Consider the following 16,608-nt stretch of genomic DNA (forward strand, 5'->3'; position numbering starts at 1 on the left):
GAAACCATGACTCAGACCATTCTCCTAACCCATGGTGAGCTGAGGTCAAAAATAGACCCCGGCATTGTGTATGACGGTCGGGCATTAAGCTGGCCACGACAGCCTGAAGGCCTCCCTGATCGCTGTCATCCGCACCCTGACACAAGCCACCATGCACAGACGGGTTCCGCCACTCCTATGGCACTGTTTGTGACGAGGCCACGCCCTCATCCTGTCTCTCTCTCTCTCCTTTCACCTGTGGTAGCGAAGGACTCTCCACTCTCAACGCCAAAAACAAAGTAATAAATCTGTCATTTTGATTGCCCGAGGCATCTTGAGCTGCCACAGTGTAATCGCATACAGACAATAGTTGCGACATCAAGGTGAAATGCTGTCACAAGTGAAATAGTGTCTCTCTCTTTCTGTCTCACCCTCTTTTGCTCTGTCTGTCTCTCTGCCCATCTCTGTCTGTCTATCTTTCTCTCTCCTTTAATCTTCGGAAGCTGTTGTGAACAGGCGATGAGATTGCATCACCTCTTGTTAAATCTCTCCTTAACTGATACAGCCTCCGTAAACTAATTAAGATGATCCTGCCCTAGATAACTTGCTGTTGATAGGAGACACTGATAGAAAACAGTGATCAGCTATCAATTATTCTATCGCGTTTAGAAATCCAAATCAACAGTATATCTCCCTTTTTATTTGTGCTTATCTGAAAACCATTTTTCCATTTAATTCAATACACTGATAGAATCTCATTTGAAGCTCACCTGTTTCATATATCCCCAAAGACCAGCCTTGGACCAGTAGCAGAAATGACAGAGAAGTTAATCTGTTTGACAGTTGAGGAACCCTACCAGTTCTGCCCGAGGGAGAGGTGATTGTGGGCTGAAAACTGCACCAAAAGAAGTTTGCCACCCAACAGTTTTACACATTGGAAGAGCGTTTGATGTGGTTTGAATGTTCATGACGTGGAAATTCAAGTCGGTTTGTGAGGTTATAAAGACAGATCTTTCTTTTTTTATCAGAAGAATTGTAAAAATGTTAAAAGGGGGTGGTCTACCGTGAAGTGAGGGTATTTGAGTATTTGATTCTTGTCTTGACACGGGGAATTTTCTTGTTGGTTTAGAATTATGCCTCCCAGCATTTAAAATACGGTTTGTTCAAAGGTCCTCAGAAGGTGTTGTAAACTTCACTGACATGTAGCATTCCAGCTACGCTGTATAGGGATGATATCTCCCCCTGAGTTTATCGAGCCAGCCTTGGGGAACGAGGGAGGGGAGGGGGGGGGGGGGGTGGGTCACCACCACTAGCTCACCACTAACTATCAGAAAGTTGAGGGCACTTCCTCATCAGATTACAACCTCTCCTCCGATGCCCCCACACAGACAACCACTTAAAATGACATACACATGCTGTCACTGTTAGCATTCATTTTCTTTGATTTATATCACTTTAATTTAATGGTCACATCTCAGAGATATATGATGCATAAACGGACCACCTTGTCTTTCTTTCAGAACATCTTGTGGTCACTCTTCAGAAGCTAGGCTTATTACACAGACAACATGTGCTTTCGCATCAAGATAATTGGATCCCTCACAGCTAACATTTCTAACACAGTTAAGTGTAGAAATGCATTGCAGTTTGAATGCGCTGGGGAAATATGCTACCGGACTCAGTGGAGCAGGAAGCAGAGATCAGGGCTTAAATTAAAAGCTGAAGAAATTCTCAGTCTGCTCCATCACCCAACCACAAACACTCAAACACACATGCAGGCACACACCTACACATTTGCTAATACAAATGCACACACGCACCATGCTGAGGACTAGTTATCAGAGCCAGGTGCTTGGTAAGACATCAGGTGCACCACTTCTGGAATGTGTTTTACAGAGTCGGGCGAGCTTCGTCCGGAACTGCAGGGCAGGAAGTGGTTTAAATCCTTCCACAAAATGACTAGCCCCCTGCTGAGACACTGAGCCCTCTCTCTCCCTCTCTCTCTCCATTTTTCTCTCTCTCTCTGCCTTCCTTCCTCGTCATGGGAACCAGTGCTTCTCTCTGATCTCAGAGACCTGCGAGAGGAAAGCCCTGCTGATGCAGAGAGGAAGAGTGCCATTAGCCAGGACTGCTGTGGTTGTGTTTCTGTCGAAAAAGAAGGCTTGATAAAGAGTTTCTTTAAAACAAACTTTTTCAAGCATTGCTTAGTGCCAGGCATACTCTGTTTGGTGGGTGGGTGTGTGCAGGCTAATTGCTGAAATGTTTGGTGACTGATTACGTCTCACTATAGTCAACCTGATAAGTCTGTGGTTTCCTCATGTGACCTGTCTAGGTGACCAGAATCAATAGTGTAGATACTAGATAGTGAGGCTGTTTCAAGCCAAGCTAGTGGCTAACACTAGCCTATAAACCTTTCCCAGATAGTTTCTAACACATGTAACTTTTTCCCATCTAATTACTGGCTAGTGATAACCAGTAACCTGTTTACCAACAAATTCCTAGCCAGTAACTTGTTCCCAGCAAGTGGCTAGTGCTAACCCGTAACCTGTTCCCAGGTAGCGTATAGCGCTTACTACAACCTTTTCCCAGCTAGCGATAACCTATAACCCGTTCCCATGCTCCCACCTGGCAGCACTGTGTCAAGGAAGGAAATGACTTGAGTCACATGATATGATAGGCTGGTAATCTCTCTCTCTGGGACATGTTTAATCTGGGTTTACCTCCCAGACAACCTCTCTGAAATAAGGATCTGTGGCAGTATCTGCTGACATCTCCCCCTCCCCCTAGATCAAGTGTGTGTGTGTACGTGGGTGTGTGTGTGTGAATGCTAATGAGGTGGGCTGGCAGAGGGGTTGACACCGGTCTGTTAGCCACCGACTGTTCCCATGGTTGCCCCACCCGTCATCCAATCACATTGCTGCAGAGTCAGGAAGTTGGGGGTCATTGACCCCTGAGGGACTCTGAGTTGGTAGGGAGGTGGCCATCAGGAAATGACTCCTAGCTTCTATTCAACTAGAGGACCATCTATCTCACTCAGTCTGACCTCTGTGGTCTGCTAAACAAGGCTTTTACTGACTGGTAACACATGGATAAGACCTCACTTTGTTGCATCTGTTAGGTAAGTCCTACACATACATGCTTTGTGTGCTCCATATTGAAATACATATATGTGTTTGTATATATTGACCAATCTGGAGTTTTTAAAGATATATGTGGTATTGGCACATTTGTATGTATTTTTTTTTTAACCATACACACTTTAGTAGTGGTGTTTGTGTGAGGTCATCACCACATCTATATAACTCTGTTTCTCATGTCTTTCTAGTTACTTCTCACCATTCCTATATTTACTACTGAGTGGCAGGATTTTGACCACTAGCCCTTAGCTGTCACAGTAACCTGTTCCACTACCAGCAGTTGGATGTGGGACCCAATGCTAATTCCAGTGAAACTGCCTGTGTGGGGTGTGGGGTAGGAAGTGATAGATGTGTGTGTGTGTGTGTGTGTGAGAGAGAGAGAGAGAGAGAGAGAGAGGAGTGGGGGGTTATTTTGTGTGTTAGTTACTGAGGTGCCGCTCCACACAGAGGACGTGACGGAATCAACACCATACTCCTTTAATTCCCTCAGAAGGACAGCAGGAGGAGAAAGGCCTCGTTTCTCATTTTAAATAATTTACGTGAAGAAAACAACTCATTTAAATGTAAGATGATGATCAGCCTAATGCAGTTTTGCAATTCAGTTTTTACTGTTACAGTGATAACTTGCATGGTCGAAGGTGTGTCTTCCTTTATTCTTCATGTTCAACTCAGGTTGTTCAACTCCCTCAAGGGGGAACCACTCCTGAGAACAGTTAGATGACCTAAAATTAGCCAGTCACACCAAGAGCGTTCTTGTCTCCTCCCTGCGAGCCGTGAAGTCTCCCTCCCCTGAGGTGTCACAGGGGTGTCGAATGTTTATTTGTTCAAAAGCTCCGTTTCACCCCTCCGGCACGGGCCTTAGGAGTGCGACCTCTCCAGCGTGATGGATGGCCGGGCCTCTGCTAGGCAGAGCCAGTGTTGGTTCAGAGTGAGAAGATAAGCGAGGGCTTGTTTGTTTTCAGACATTGATTCTGTTGGAGGTCAGCGTCTGAGTGTGATTTCTGGCCCCTCAGATTAAGGTAGGCAGAGGTGAACAGGTGACTGTTGACTCACTGCTGACATGGAAGAGGACTCATTAGGGCTGACTGGTGACTTTGACCAAGTCGTCAGTTCTGCCTCTTGGCAAGGTGTTGTTCAACTGGCCTTTGAGTTCCATATAACTTATTAGGTATTTATTATGTTGGAATGCAGCCCAATAATGACAAGCACGACTACCTGCGCCCCAAGTGATAAAGTAATGCTAGTAGAAGTTGAATCTTCTAGAAACCAGCCATGAGAACAGGACCAGGCTTCAAACGGCCCGCCTCAGTGTGTCTGTTTACCAGACAACAGACCAACATGCTGGTTCACAGCCCTCATCCTCAGTCTCAACTACCTGTGACATCTTTAGGTATGCAGCTCATTACTGCAAACATTCTACTAGCTTGTAGTTGTTTAATACCAGGTACATCTCGCAGTATCTGGCACTCTCACACCTCTCCTTATATTAGGGCTGCTGTATTCATTTAAACATAGACGCTACACCTGTTTGCTGGTTCATGCTTTTCAATGGTTCATGCTATTCACTAGTTCATGCTATTCACATGCCACTCACTACTATTCACTGAGCTACTAGGCAGTTTTACCTGCTTCACGTGTGTGTCACCTGCATTAAATAATTTTGTGTTACCTGCATTACCCTGTAACTTAACTCTAGGCTTTATCTGGTGTACAGACTTGTGTATTTTTTTATTGGTTATTCGTTTTTTGGATGTTTGTATTTTGTATAAATTTGCAGATTTTGTGATTTCAAAAAAGATTCTTCTTCCCTTTACTTAAAGGCTGTTACATAACCTTAAACCCCACAGACAAGCACACTTCAAATTACGTATTTATTTACATTTATATTTACATTTACTCATTTAGCAGACGCTTTTATCCAAAGCGACTTACAAGAGAGAGCTTTACAAAAAGTGCATAGGGCAATGATCATAAACAACGAGATTGAACGAACATTGCGGGTAGCCAAAACATGAAGCATACATTCTGAAAAGCAAATAACTGCCAATGGGTGGAACCAGAAGAGAATGTAATTAAACACATTTCAATTAAACAACATGATCCTCGAAAGTGCTAGAGTGTACATGGGGGAAAGCAAGCAACAATAATATAATTCACAGCGAGTACAAGCAGTTAAATCAGTTACAACTAACCAACAAGTGCAGCGAGTCCCTCAATAAGTGTCATTGTGTTCCTGGAGGAAATAAACTAACATCTGATCCAACAAATCTTTATTAAGTACCGTTGTACTCCCGGAACAAGTGCGTCTTTAGCCTTTTCTTGAAGGTGTCAGGTGGCTGAGCGGTGAGGGAGTCGGGCTAGTAATCCGAAGGTTGCCAGTTCGAATCCTGGTCATGCCAACTGACGTTGTGTCCTTGGGCAAGGCACTTCACCCTACTTGCCTCTGGGGGGAATGTCCCTGTACTTGCTGTAAGTCGCTCTGGATAAGAGCGTCTGCTAAATGACTAAATGTAAATGTAAGGTGTGGAGTCAGTGTCTCTGATGGAGGTGGGGAGATGATTCCACCATTGGGGGGCCAGACAGGAGACTGGTTGTTACTGGTCTGGGTGTGTTATTACTGGTCTGGGTGTGTTATTACTGGTCTGGGTGTGTTATTACTGGTCTGGTCTGGGTGTCTTGTTACTGGTCTGGGTGTGTTATTACTGGTCCGGTCTGGGTGTCTTGTTACTGGTTTGGTTCTCTACGTGGACTGCGCTGTACCATGAGCTACTGTACCATTAGATTAATACTGCATTCTTGCAGATGTCTCACTCAGATAATATAAGATAGAAGCAGCATTAAGAGGGACTGTTTCTCAGGGTATCCACGGTCTTCACATGGGTCCCTCCTCACACTGCTCCCTGTGGACCCCAATCCTCTGGTGGCCTCTCCAATAACCACTTTCTTTATGGACCAAACCCCTTCTCAGAGACCATCGGTTGACTCCTTGAGACCCCAGTGAAACTCGCTCGAGCCTGTCCTGATCCCTCCACCCGCTCACTTTCCTGTGGCTGACCCCGTCTACCTGACCCCGCGGCCGGTCACCCGACCTCAAGGTTACCTGGGCTGGGGGTCAAAGGTTAGGAGCAGGCACTCAGAACCTGAGTGAGGGGAGTCAGAAGATCCCTGAGCCCCCCCCCCCCTCACCCCCCCTCACCCTAGAGACCCCATCTCCCTCCAGGAGGCTGTGGGAATCTTCAGTCCCTCTTCAGTAGGCTGGTCCACACAATAGGACCAGCTCCTCCACACTGGTAGTCACCCCCTCCCCCTGTCTCCCCTGCAGGTGTGGTCACAGAGAGGCAGTGAGGATGGCGTTCTCTTTGGCCCCGCACCCCAACGCTGGTCTGCAGCTCCTGGTCCTGCTGTTGGTCGGCTGTGGCCTGGCGGAGGCCGACCGCATCAACTTCTACAACGTCAGACCTCCAGTCGAAGGTTTGGTTCTCAACATTGACCCGAGCAGCTGTAATGTCCAAACCCCACTGTCATTCGGCCAAGCCACTGTGATTGGATGTTATTGTGCTGTAAAGTGTTGTTTTTGTGTCTTGACAAATCGTGACTATTTTCTTACAGCCACTCCGTTTCCTAAGAGCTTCAAGTGTTTCACCTGTGACAGAGCGCAGGACAACTATAACTGCAATCGCTGGGCGGAAGACAGGTGGTGCCCACCGAGTGAGTACACACACACACACACGCACACACACTGCGCAAGCAGACAGCCACACTCATAGGCAGATGCGTATATACACACACAATGAAACACACATGAGCACACACACACACGCACACACACACACACACATGCATACCCCACTCACACTTACAAATACACACTCACAGATACACCAATACTCTGATTATACCTCTCCTATGACTACCCCTGTCCATCCTAAGACCCTGCTTGTTTCGGATGCCGTCTCCTCCCTCCAGACACCCAGTTCTGCATGACTGTGCACCACTTCAGCAGCCAGGGCAGGACCAGGTCTGTGACCAAGCGCTGTGCGGCCCACCAGGACTGCCACGCGTCCGGCTGCAGACACCACAGAGACACAGGACACTTTGTGGGTCCCCTGGCAGACACGCTGGCATGATTTGGATGTGACTTGATGGATCCTATGTATCGTGAAGAATATTTCAAAAAATCTGTAATTGTTTTCTGTCCTGACTTACTTTTTGTGTCCTTCTCTTCCTGTCTCCTCCCACTTTCTCCTCCTCTCCCCCTCTCTGCTCTCACCCCATCTTCTCCTCTCTCCCCCTCTCCTCTCTCCCCCTTTCCATCTCCTTATCCCCTCTCTCTCCTCTCTCTCCTCCTCACCCTCTCCTCCTCCAGGAGTGTGTTTCCTGCTGTGAAGGGATGGTCTGTAACGTGGAGGTCCCCACCAATCACACCAACGCTGTGTTTGCCAAGAGACACGCCCACAGCTCCTCCTCAGCCAATGAGAGGCTGCGAGGCAAACTGACACTCCTCAGCCTGGGGCTGGCCACGCTGCTCCTACTGTGACACAGCAGCCAATCAGAGGAGGTCTCAGAGGGTGGGACCGACAGCGCGAGACCAGTAATCTTCCCCGATACTGGTGAAGGATGTGCCCTGTGACAGTTCGTCAGACGTAACAGTTGGTGAAGTTATCACCCAGGAGTGCTCACCAAGGTGATACTGATGTTCTTCACGACTGCTAAAGACTGGGCTCCATCCACCTAGACCATGGAGCCAGGACAGACTCTCCGAACTCATGAACCTGAGACAAACTCACTGTGAAGCATGGACACTGATGTGACCAGCTGACTGAACTCTGGAGCCTGGGGATGCAGAGATAGTTCAGAAATGCCTCTCGTGGCACTCCTGATAAGGTCATGTAACTCAGCCAGTAGAAACTTGGTTGATGATGATGAAGATGATGATGATGATGATGGTGTTTCGTTTCCGACCTGCCCACTGGTGGCACAGATAATGCTGTCCAGCTCCTCAAGACTCGCCACAGCCTCCGCACACCTGTAAACACATGGACAATCCAAAACTGTCTTGTGATGTTCACCAACTTGCTCTGGTGTCATTCATCACAGCAAGTTCCTAAAAGCTGAACACATGCACCAGACGTTAGACAAAGAACACAGACTAGCTATAAAGGAGAGTCGTATGACGGTCATTGCAAAGTTTTGCGCTTAGGTTGTCAATGCCGGTTTATCTTTTTAGTGTGATGTATGACAAATCCATGTTTGCACTTATGAAATGTTTGAACTTGATTTTAACAAAACTTGAATATAGCATACTCAGTTGGAGAAGTGTGGACTGTATGTGGATGTCAGTAAAAAAGGTACGAAACACATTTAAATGGCTACAGTCGTGAAAAAAATTATTGGATTCCTGGATCGTTGTGTCTCTGCTTGTTTTTGGAAAGTATTGTAGTCATTTGTCCTTACACAACAACTTCTGTCGAAATGACATTCCAGTGTGGTATTTTGATATCCAGTTCTGTACTGTTGTGAGGTAACATCATTAACTTTTACACAGAGCAAACCCAACATCTCAGCTCTCTAACTACAAGATGCCCAGATTGATGCCTTGTATTGGGTACAGTACTGTCAGTGGATCTAATGCATTGTTAGACATAAAGTGACAAAAAACATGTGAATGCACATGTTTGCCATTATGAATATCAGGGGGTCAGATGGCTGAGCGGTTAGGGAGTCGGGCTATTAATCAGAAGGTTGCTGGTTCGATTCCTGGCCGTGCAAAATGACGTTGTGTCCTTGGGCAAGGCACTTCACCTTACTTGCCTTGGGGAGAATGTCCCTGTACTTACTGTAAGTCGCTCTGGATAAGAGCGTCTGCTAAATGACTAAATATAAATGTAAATATAATTAATATGAAAAAGTATCCTCCTATTACATGAGCTGTGTCAATATAGACTATTGTCTGGCCATGGCATTCCATCTCCACTTATATCTATACATAGACTGTACGTTATGAACACCACAACATCAAGGTTTATTGTTGAGTAATTCCGCTAACTATGAATTACCATAAAATCGGGTTTGTTGCCTTCTCTCCACAGTATAGTGAGCCAACTGTATGTTAGTGCGTTTTTAAGGAGCAGCGGCTTTAAAAAGAGGAAATCAAATTAGAGAAACCGGACATGGGATCCAGCGTTGCGTTTCATTTCCACCTGAAACCAATTCTACATTAATCTCCAAAAGTACCCTTGGAAGGGATTGGAGAAGCATGTGTGTGCATGTATGTTCTGACTAGGAGCGAGAGGGAGGTTTTTTTTGTTTTTTTGCTTGTCTTTTCTTCTCTAGGGTGTTTTGGGGATCTGCTGGCGGGGAAGGCATTGCGTGATAGATCATATCCTGGATCGTGGATATCCTGGATCTGTCCTGGCTGCTACCCTGACACCCCTATGCAGTGAGAGTGCAACAGCCAGGTCCCTCACTGAGACCAGCCCCTTGCGTGTCTTGAGAGCGGAGGTGTTGAAGGAACTGTCAAAACAGACACTCATATTCAGAGACACGAACCCTGGGGGAGGTTTCCCCTTCCTGCTCCGTCTGGGATTCTGCCCCAGTCCCCACACCTGATAGACACCGCCTTGAAGGATGTTAACTAGAACTGCCGAACTAGAACAGCAGAACATGTTCTATTCGTTTGTGTGCGCGAGTGTTTGGCTGTGGTTTTGTGAGTGTGTGCTTGGGTGGGTGTGGGTGTGTGTGTATGTTTGTGTGGGGGAGGGGATTCCATTGTTCCTCGGGGCCAGTGAAAGTGTGTATGTCTGTGTGTGTTTTGGTGACGCAGAAAGGCCTCACTGGACCTGTGTGTTTGTGGGTGTGTGTGTGTGCTGTTATCCCTGGCTGCTGCTGTCTTTGTTCTGGCTTTATTAGGCGTGGAGCTGGAGCCTGTCAGTACTGACAAACGGTACACAAACACACTTACACACACACACACTCACATACACAAACACACACACGCACAGGTCTCTGACCCCATAGAGACCCACTGGCGGCACGAAGACTTTGTTCCTTTACCGTTTCCTGTCAGGAGTCATCCTGAATGTTCAACCTGGTCAGTTTCTCTAACAAGTACCTACACAGATTGAGGCACTGAAACATGAGCAACTTTCCTCAGGATACTGGATTCATATTACTTAGATCTGTCTATTCGAGTTTCAAGTTTATTGTCTGTTGTAACAAATACAGGTACATTGGAATTATTTGTTCCGGCTCCACTTGGCAGATATAACAAAGTCATAAGAGCTAGTAGTCTTATTGACAATATACTGAATGTGATATAAATAGAAATGAGATACATTATAAGGACTAATGCTGAATAAATCACCTAACAACTGATAACCTAAGCTCTAGGGGACAACCTGACAGCATGTGCATGTAAGTAGAGTAAAGTGACTTGTGCTGGCAGTGTGAGATGGAGATCAGTGGGTCCAGCTGGAACAAGGGAGGGTTGGGGGGCAGCTAGTTCAGGGGAACGTAGCAGGGGTGAGGGGTGGCGTGGCGGGGTATGGACCATGCACATGGCTCCACGACTTCAACTTTTCTATAATCACATTTTATAATTTATAATCACATGTACATTTAAAAAAATCCAAAGTCACGTACAAATAGTCCATATAAAAAGTACAACAGAAGATGGACGAAGCACAGCAGATGATCAAGATAATCCACTCGAATGGAAAAAGATTCATTAATAAATGAACTGTTGCTGAAGCACAGCGTTAGCTCTTGTCTGATATTAAGTGGATTGAACATGGAATGCATTTGGTATTCAGCTCCTATCCATTAGAGGGGTATCTGATTGTCCTTGTCCTTGCCACAACTGACGGAACCCCCCCCACCCTCAGGGAAGGGTCGTCATAATCAAGTTAGCCGGAGAGCTACTGTGATGTCATCGTCTGTCCCAGGCACTGGTGGCCAACCAGACGAGGTCAAGACTGCCTGTCACGCTCGGTTGACCAGCTGGATCCTCTCCTCTAATTCTCTCTCTTCCATCTCCCTCCTTGCTCGGATAAATGCCCCCCCTTCTTGTGACGAGGCCCTCTAAAAACCTCGAACACGCTTCCATCACTCGTGCTTTAAAAAAGCAGATTGTTCCCCCTGTTGGAGCGGCGTTCTGCCCTTACTTTACAGCTGTAGCGGCGCTGGCGTCGGTTACCCAACCCCGCTCTGCTGTTTTGGTGTGTTGACACAGCGACGGCCAATGGGGGATTAACATTCCGATGCGAGGGCAGAGTTCACTGTGCTAATTGGCTGACAGAGATTCCGACACTTTGTTCTGCTGTGGGGATCTGGTCCCCGGGAGAGGAGAAGGGCTGGACTCCCAGAAACAGGTGATTCAAGTGTGGAAGTAAATGACCGTCATTGAGCTCAATGCCTGATTTAAAACCACAGAATCAAAGAGACGAGGTTTGAAAAAATCTGGTCTGGTAATATTGTATTATTATTAATTAGTATTATTTCTCAGCTTATTCTCAGCACAGAATTATACATAAACATAGTAAAGCAACACACTTGTTTTAAAGCTACAGAACTGTGGATAACAAAGTTCTACATGATTATAGATTTTGTGGATCCTGGTTCGATACTGTCTTATCCACCAGTCATGTCTTTAGAGAGCTGCCTCCATCAGTCTAGTCATCTGTGAAACTGGGCCACGTTGCTAATGTTCTTCTCCAGGATCCTCAAGCTACATTATTTATGGTGATGGTGGGGGTCCCCCCTCCCCCAACCGCACACCTTTCTAACCCCCAAGCCCCCTCATCAAAGATAGATGGGGTGTGTGTAGAGGGGGGATCATCAGGTTAAAAGATTCAGCTCCCTTCACTCTCTGCTCTGTCCCTGAGAGGGGAAAGGTCTAATATTGAAGCTAAAAGCCCTGGTGATGTACGCAGTGCATTGCTCACCTTTGCTTCCAATTCTCATCCCCTCCTTAAAGCTGAGGGAATGACTGAAGCTAAAGGTTGTTCCAAAATGCTTTTGTGAGTATGTTGTATGTGAGGGTTTATAGTTTGCATGAGACACAGTTCCAAGGTTGATTTCTCACCTCTGTGGAATACAGTATGTAGAAAAGAATGCTTGATTCTCACTGGTCCTGTGTCTGAGTGGGGCACTGTGAGGAAGCTGATTGGCCAGGGTGGCATGCTTGATCAGGTTCTACTGGTCCTCTCCCCTGTCTCCAGACACTCCCTGCCAAGTGTCAACACACACCGTCTGGCTTTGTCGTTCCAGCCACCTCACATGTCTGCTCCTGGAAGATCCAGCCGGAGGGTCACAGCCCTTCACCCTACCCCCCAGACGGCCCTTCATGTGTGGGGCGGCGATGGCAGGTCAGGCCCTTTCCCTGGGAGCACTGCTGCTGGAGGATCACCCATGGGGATTTGGGAAAAACACTTCTGCTTGTGGGACTTCTGTGATCTGCTTTGCACATCTCTTAACCCTCTCTCTGATGGAGGCCCTGTGACGGCCCTGGAGATCCTGCTGGGATCAAACACCTCCTGTTTACCCAGAGAGGGTAACCTTTACAGGGGCTGCGTTCAGAGCTGGAGGGGTGCGGGGGGGGGGGGGGGGGGGAGGGGGGTGATCATGGAGGAATGATAACAGGGGGTAAATGGATTGCTTTAGGTGCGAAGACCACTGACAGTAGCTGCTTAGTCATAGATCACGGAGATCTAAGTAAGCGTCTATCACTTCAAAGGAAATGTATAATTTCCCATCCCTCCAGTTGTGCTTTCGTTCCTCTGTGAGTCTGTATGTGGAACACACTCCAGGGACATTCAGACCCTCTGGTGCTTGATGTGATGAGGTTTTTAAGTAAAAATTGAAGTGGAGGAGGTGGAGGAAGAGGAAGAGGAGGAGGTGGAGGAAGAGGAGGAGGAGGAGGAGGAGAAAGCTCACAAAAGGAAGGGCAGGAAGGGTGAGGCGCAGGACGATGAGTCGCTAACAGCATTCCTGCAGGCTGAACTACAGATGGTTCTGGCCGTCCATCTCTTTTATGAAGGCGTGGGCGACGATCCAAAAGCCGACTGGCACCTTTCAGTGAGAGATTGCTGACAGATGAATCAGGTCTCTGTGGAGCGTCTCTCTGATCCGGGAGAGACATGAGGGATGGAAGTTTAGAAAGACACGCCTCCATCTTCATTAACCCCTCAGTCCCTTACCGCTGAGATTAGAAGCCACACAGAAATGTTGGTGACGTCCTCGTTATGATGTTTTCTAAACCTTTGGACCTCATGTAGCTTTAAAAGAACTAAAATGTACCGAATAAAGTCAGACATGTTTGCACCAGTCTTCTTATATCTAACAAACAATCTATGAGTCTTCCAACAATCTGCATTGTGAGTGTTGCAAATATCAGAACTCTTAGTTTGTCCTTCTCTCACATCTTGCCACCCAACATGTTCTTTGATGTCCATGGCCAGGTCACAGGATCGAGGCCGTAGACTAAACCCCCCCCGCAGGGACCAGAGGGTGGCGTGACCCTGCCTCTGATCCAGGTCACAAGACAGGTGGCTCGTACCATTCACAGTTTGGAAAGGGAGACGTGTGTGAAGCTCCTCAGATCTCCACATCTGGTTTGGACTTCTAAAAAGTTCCGGATGTATTGGCGCTGTTTTTTTTTTTTACGTAAGTGTCCAGGAGTCTTGAACGCACACTTATCTGCTGACAGCTTCTTTCCTGAGGCTTCATCAATACTGGTATATATGTGGCACTTTGGAGTGTGCTGGTACATGTGGTGTGTAGAACTATGAAAGTGTGAAACCCCAGAAGGAAGTTAATGGGTTTGCATGTTTTTAAATCGGACAGATTGAGTCAGATGATTATTTTGATTGATGATGGAGGCAGGCTAGCTTAGGTTTGTCATTCTCTGTGTAGCAAACAAGACGTCCCCTTTACCTGGGACGTACTTGGCCTCTAGACGTGTTGACAGGGAAGACTAAAGAGTTAGCTGTGGCTTCCCTCGCCCAGAGCGCTCTCTGCAATACTGAGGTACGGACTAAACACAAACATGGGCTTTCAACACGTCCACACACACATCCACTCAACACACACACACACACATACACACGCTAAACACACCTCAGGGCTGAGGGGATTTACTGAGCTATTAGAAAGGTGTGGAAAGCAATCAAAAACTGAAAAACAAAACAAAAAGATGACTCTTTCCACTCGAGAGCAGACACAGTTGGAGGCAGCAATCCCTGCATCCTTCTCATCCACCACAACAGAACCCCTGTGCACCGAAGGGAATCTATCTGGCTTCCTCTCTCTCATCTGTCTGATCTCAGAGTGGGAGGATGGGAAGACACCAGCTCAGTGTCTTGGCTCCTGATAAAGGATGTCATGTCTATCCTTGGACATATAGACGATGCACTCAGGGCCAGTGAAGTTAAGTGAAGGTGTAGGGCAGGATCCCGGACCCTGGACCCCGCCGGCATGTCTGCGGTCTGGATGCTTCCATATGAATGGGTCTCTGTCTGTGGATGTGTCCTCCTCACTATCCCTATTGTCTCTCCTGATGGACAGCAAGGACGCTGATAAAGAGCATGGGCACCGTATCCCAGAATGCACTGCAAACTGAACCTCACCCACACAAGGAGTCAACAACTTATGTTGCACAAGTTTTTATTTTTTCCCTTCAAGCATCATGAAGCTATATTAAAATATGTTTTTATTATGTTTATTAAATATATTTGGGGCTTTTTAAAAACTTTTTTATTTTAATAACTAATGCATACCGATGTTGTATGTGTTTGGACTCATTCCAGACATATACACACACACACACACACATGCAAACACACACGCGTGGCTAAACTGCCTGAAATACTGCACTTTTTTGTGATAAAATTCCTTTTTCAGCTGGCGCTTTCCATTGAACTTCAGACCATACCTGTTCCACCTCCTCAACCTCTCATGGTCTCCCTCCCTCTCTGTTTCCCTCCCTCCCTCTCTTTCATCCTGGGGAGAAATACTCCTTATCTCCAGCCTGTCCTTGTGACATCCCCACTCCTCCATTAGGGGAGACCCGATCCTCTGCTTCGAGGCTGTAATTATGGGAAATGGCTGTTTTTTAAGATCTTAACTTCAAGTGGAATTCAGTCATGCTTGAAATCTGTACATGAAACCAATGATCTCTCTGACTCGACTTGTGATCAGAGACAGAACCAACAGACAGAATCAGTGACAGATGGAGGACTGGGAGAATAATCACTTACAGCATGCAATAGTCTGTGAGACTGAAATAAAAATTGATTACTCAATAAAAAAGATGTTAACACTTAGATCCCTCTCAGGCCATCTTATGATGGTTATTTATTTAGGTTTTTCCCCAAACTTTTTTTTACCAAGGGGATTTGAGGTGAAGACATACAGTAGATTATAATGTATTTTCTTTTACAGCATAACAGCTCAAGCATGTGACAAAATGTGTGATTTCACCGTAAAATGTTAATTGGTTTATAGACTGGCAGACTCTCTCAGATAATAACAACTCAGCTGTTATGATCAGCTCCAAGGGCTGGTCTCTGATGCTGCCTGCTTGAAAGTATCTGATCACATATCGTCTGTTACTTTTAAGCACTATTTGTATATGACTTTTGATGAAAGTGACTGATAAATAAATAATAAATGTAATGTAAAATATTAGTACAGTCCTGGAAATATGTTGTGAACTTATGTAACACAATCCTGTGTTGTTCCAATCCAGGGGGAAACAAATATCTTGACTCCCAATAACACACTTTCAACTGAAACCTACACTCCCAATAATTACTGTTCATCACCAACATCAAGATATATCGTTTTCCGCAAGTCCCTGTTCTGCTCCAGAGTTTAGACTACAGAGGAGAAACAGCAAGTTCACCTGAAGAGAAACGCACCCCTCCTCTTATATGGGACAGCAAAGCCGTTTATCCATCAACACTCCCACAAAATAACATGACTTTTACACATAAGCAGTTCCGCTCCTATGACACTTAACAACCGCACAGCACAAATCATACTGCGCTCCAAACAAAAAGTAAGACACGTCCTTTTGAAGTGTATCTTTAGGCAGAGCGTTTTATCTCTCCTTGATTTATTTATTTATTGCTTCTCTGAGGGTGTTTAAAATACATTGTCATTATGGTTGGCAGTGTTTGGCTTGTGCGAAAGATAATGAGAGGTAGTATATTGTAGAGATGTAGGGGTATATATCGACTGTTGTACAGTTTCACACACACGTGCATTGATTCTCCTATTTCAGTGAGGACGTGAAAGAGTAAATACGCCCAATAAGCAAATGATGACGTTACACTACGGAATCCCAATCAACATGTTTGCTTTAATATATTATGCAGATATAATGATGAATTTAAGAAGCCATCAGTGCACTTTTTAACGTTACTCTTATACATGTACATTTAAGAAACACACTAATGATGTCTAAACCGTTCTTAGAATCCTGATGATCTGA

General features: G+C 46.0%; 1 protein-coding gene across 1 annotated transcript; it reads left to right on the forward strand.

Annotated features, from left to right (window-relative positions):
• The first annotated feature begins 3,063 nt into the window (after positions 1-3,063).
• Positions 3,064-8,366, forward strand: lypd6b (LY6/PLAUR domain containing 6B). Its single transcript, XM_067261069.1, has 5 exons — positions 3,064-3,097; positions 6,439-6,587; positions 6,726-6,824; positions 7,083-7,213; positions 7,483-8,366. Exons 2-5 carry the CDS (start codon positions 6,464-6,466, stop codon positions 7,651-7,653), a joined length of 525 nt encoding a protein of 174 aa, XP_067117170.1. The 5' UTR covers positions 3,064-3,097; positions 6,439-6,463; the 3' UTR covers positions 7,654-8,366.
• Positions 8,367-16,608: the final 8,242 nt, after the last annotated feature.

This window comes from Osmerus mordax, chromosome 2 (genome assembly GCF_038355195.1).
Source record: "Osmerus mordax isolate fOsmMor3 chromosome 2, fOsmMor3.pri, whole genome shotgun sequence".
Taxonomy (NCBI): domain Eukaryota; kingdom Metazoa; phylum Chordata; class Actinopteri; order Osmeriformes; family Osmeridae; genus Osmerus; species Osmerus mordax.

Coding starts and splice junctions, on each gene's coding strand:
- lypd6b (XM_067261069.1), top strand. CDS start 6,464: ATGGCGTTCTCTTTGGCCCCGCACCCCAACGCTGGTCTGCAGCTCCTG. Junction 6,825..7,082: donor AGACAGGTGGTGCCCACCGA/GTGAGTACACAC, acceptor TCCTCCCTCCAG/ACACCCAGTTCTGCATGACT. Junction 7,214..7,482: donor ACAGAGACACAGGACACTTT/GTGGGTCCCCTG, acceptor CTCCTCCTCCAG/GAGTGTGTTTCCTGCTGTGA.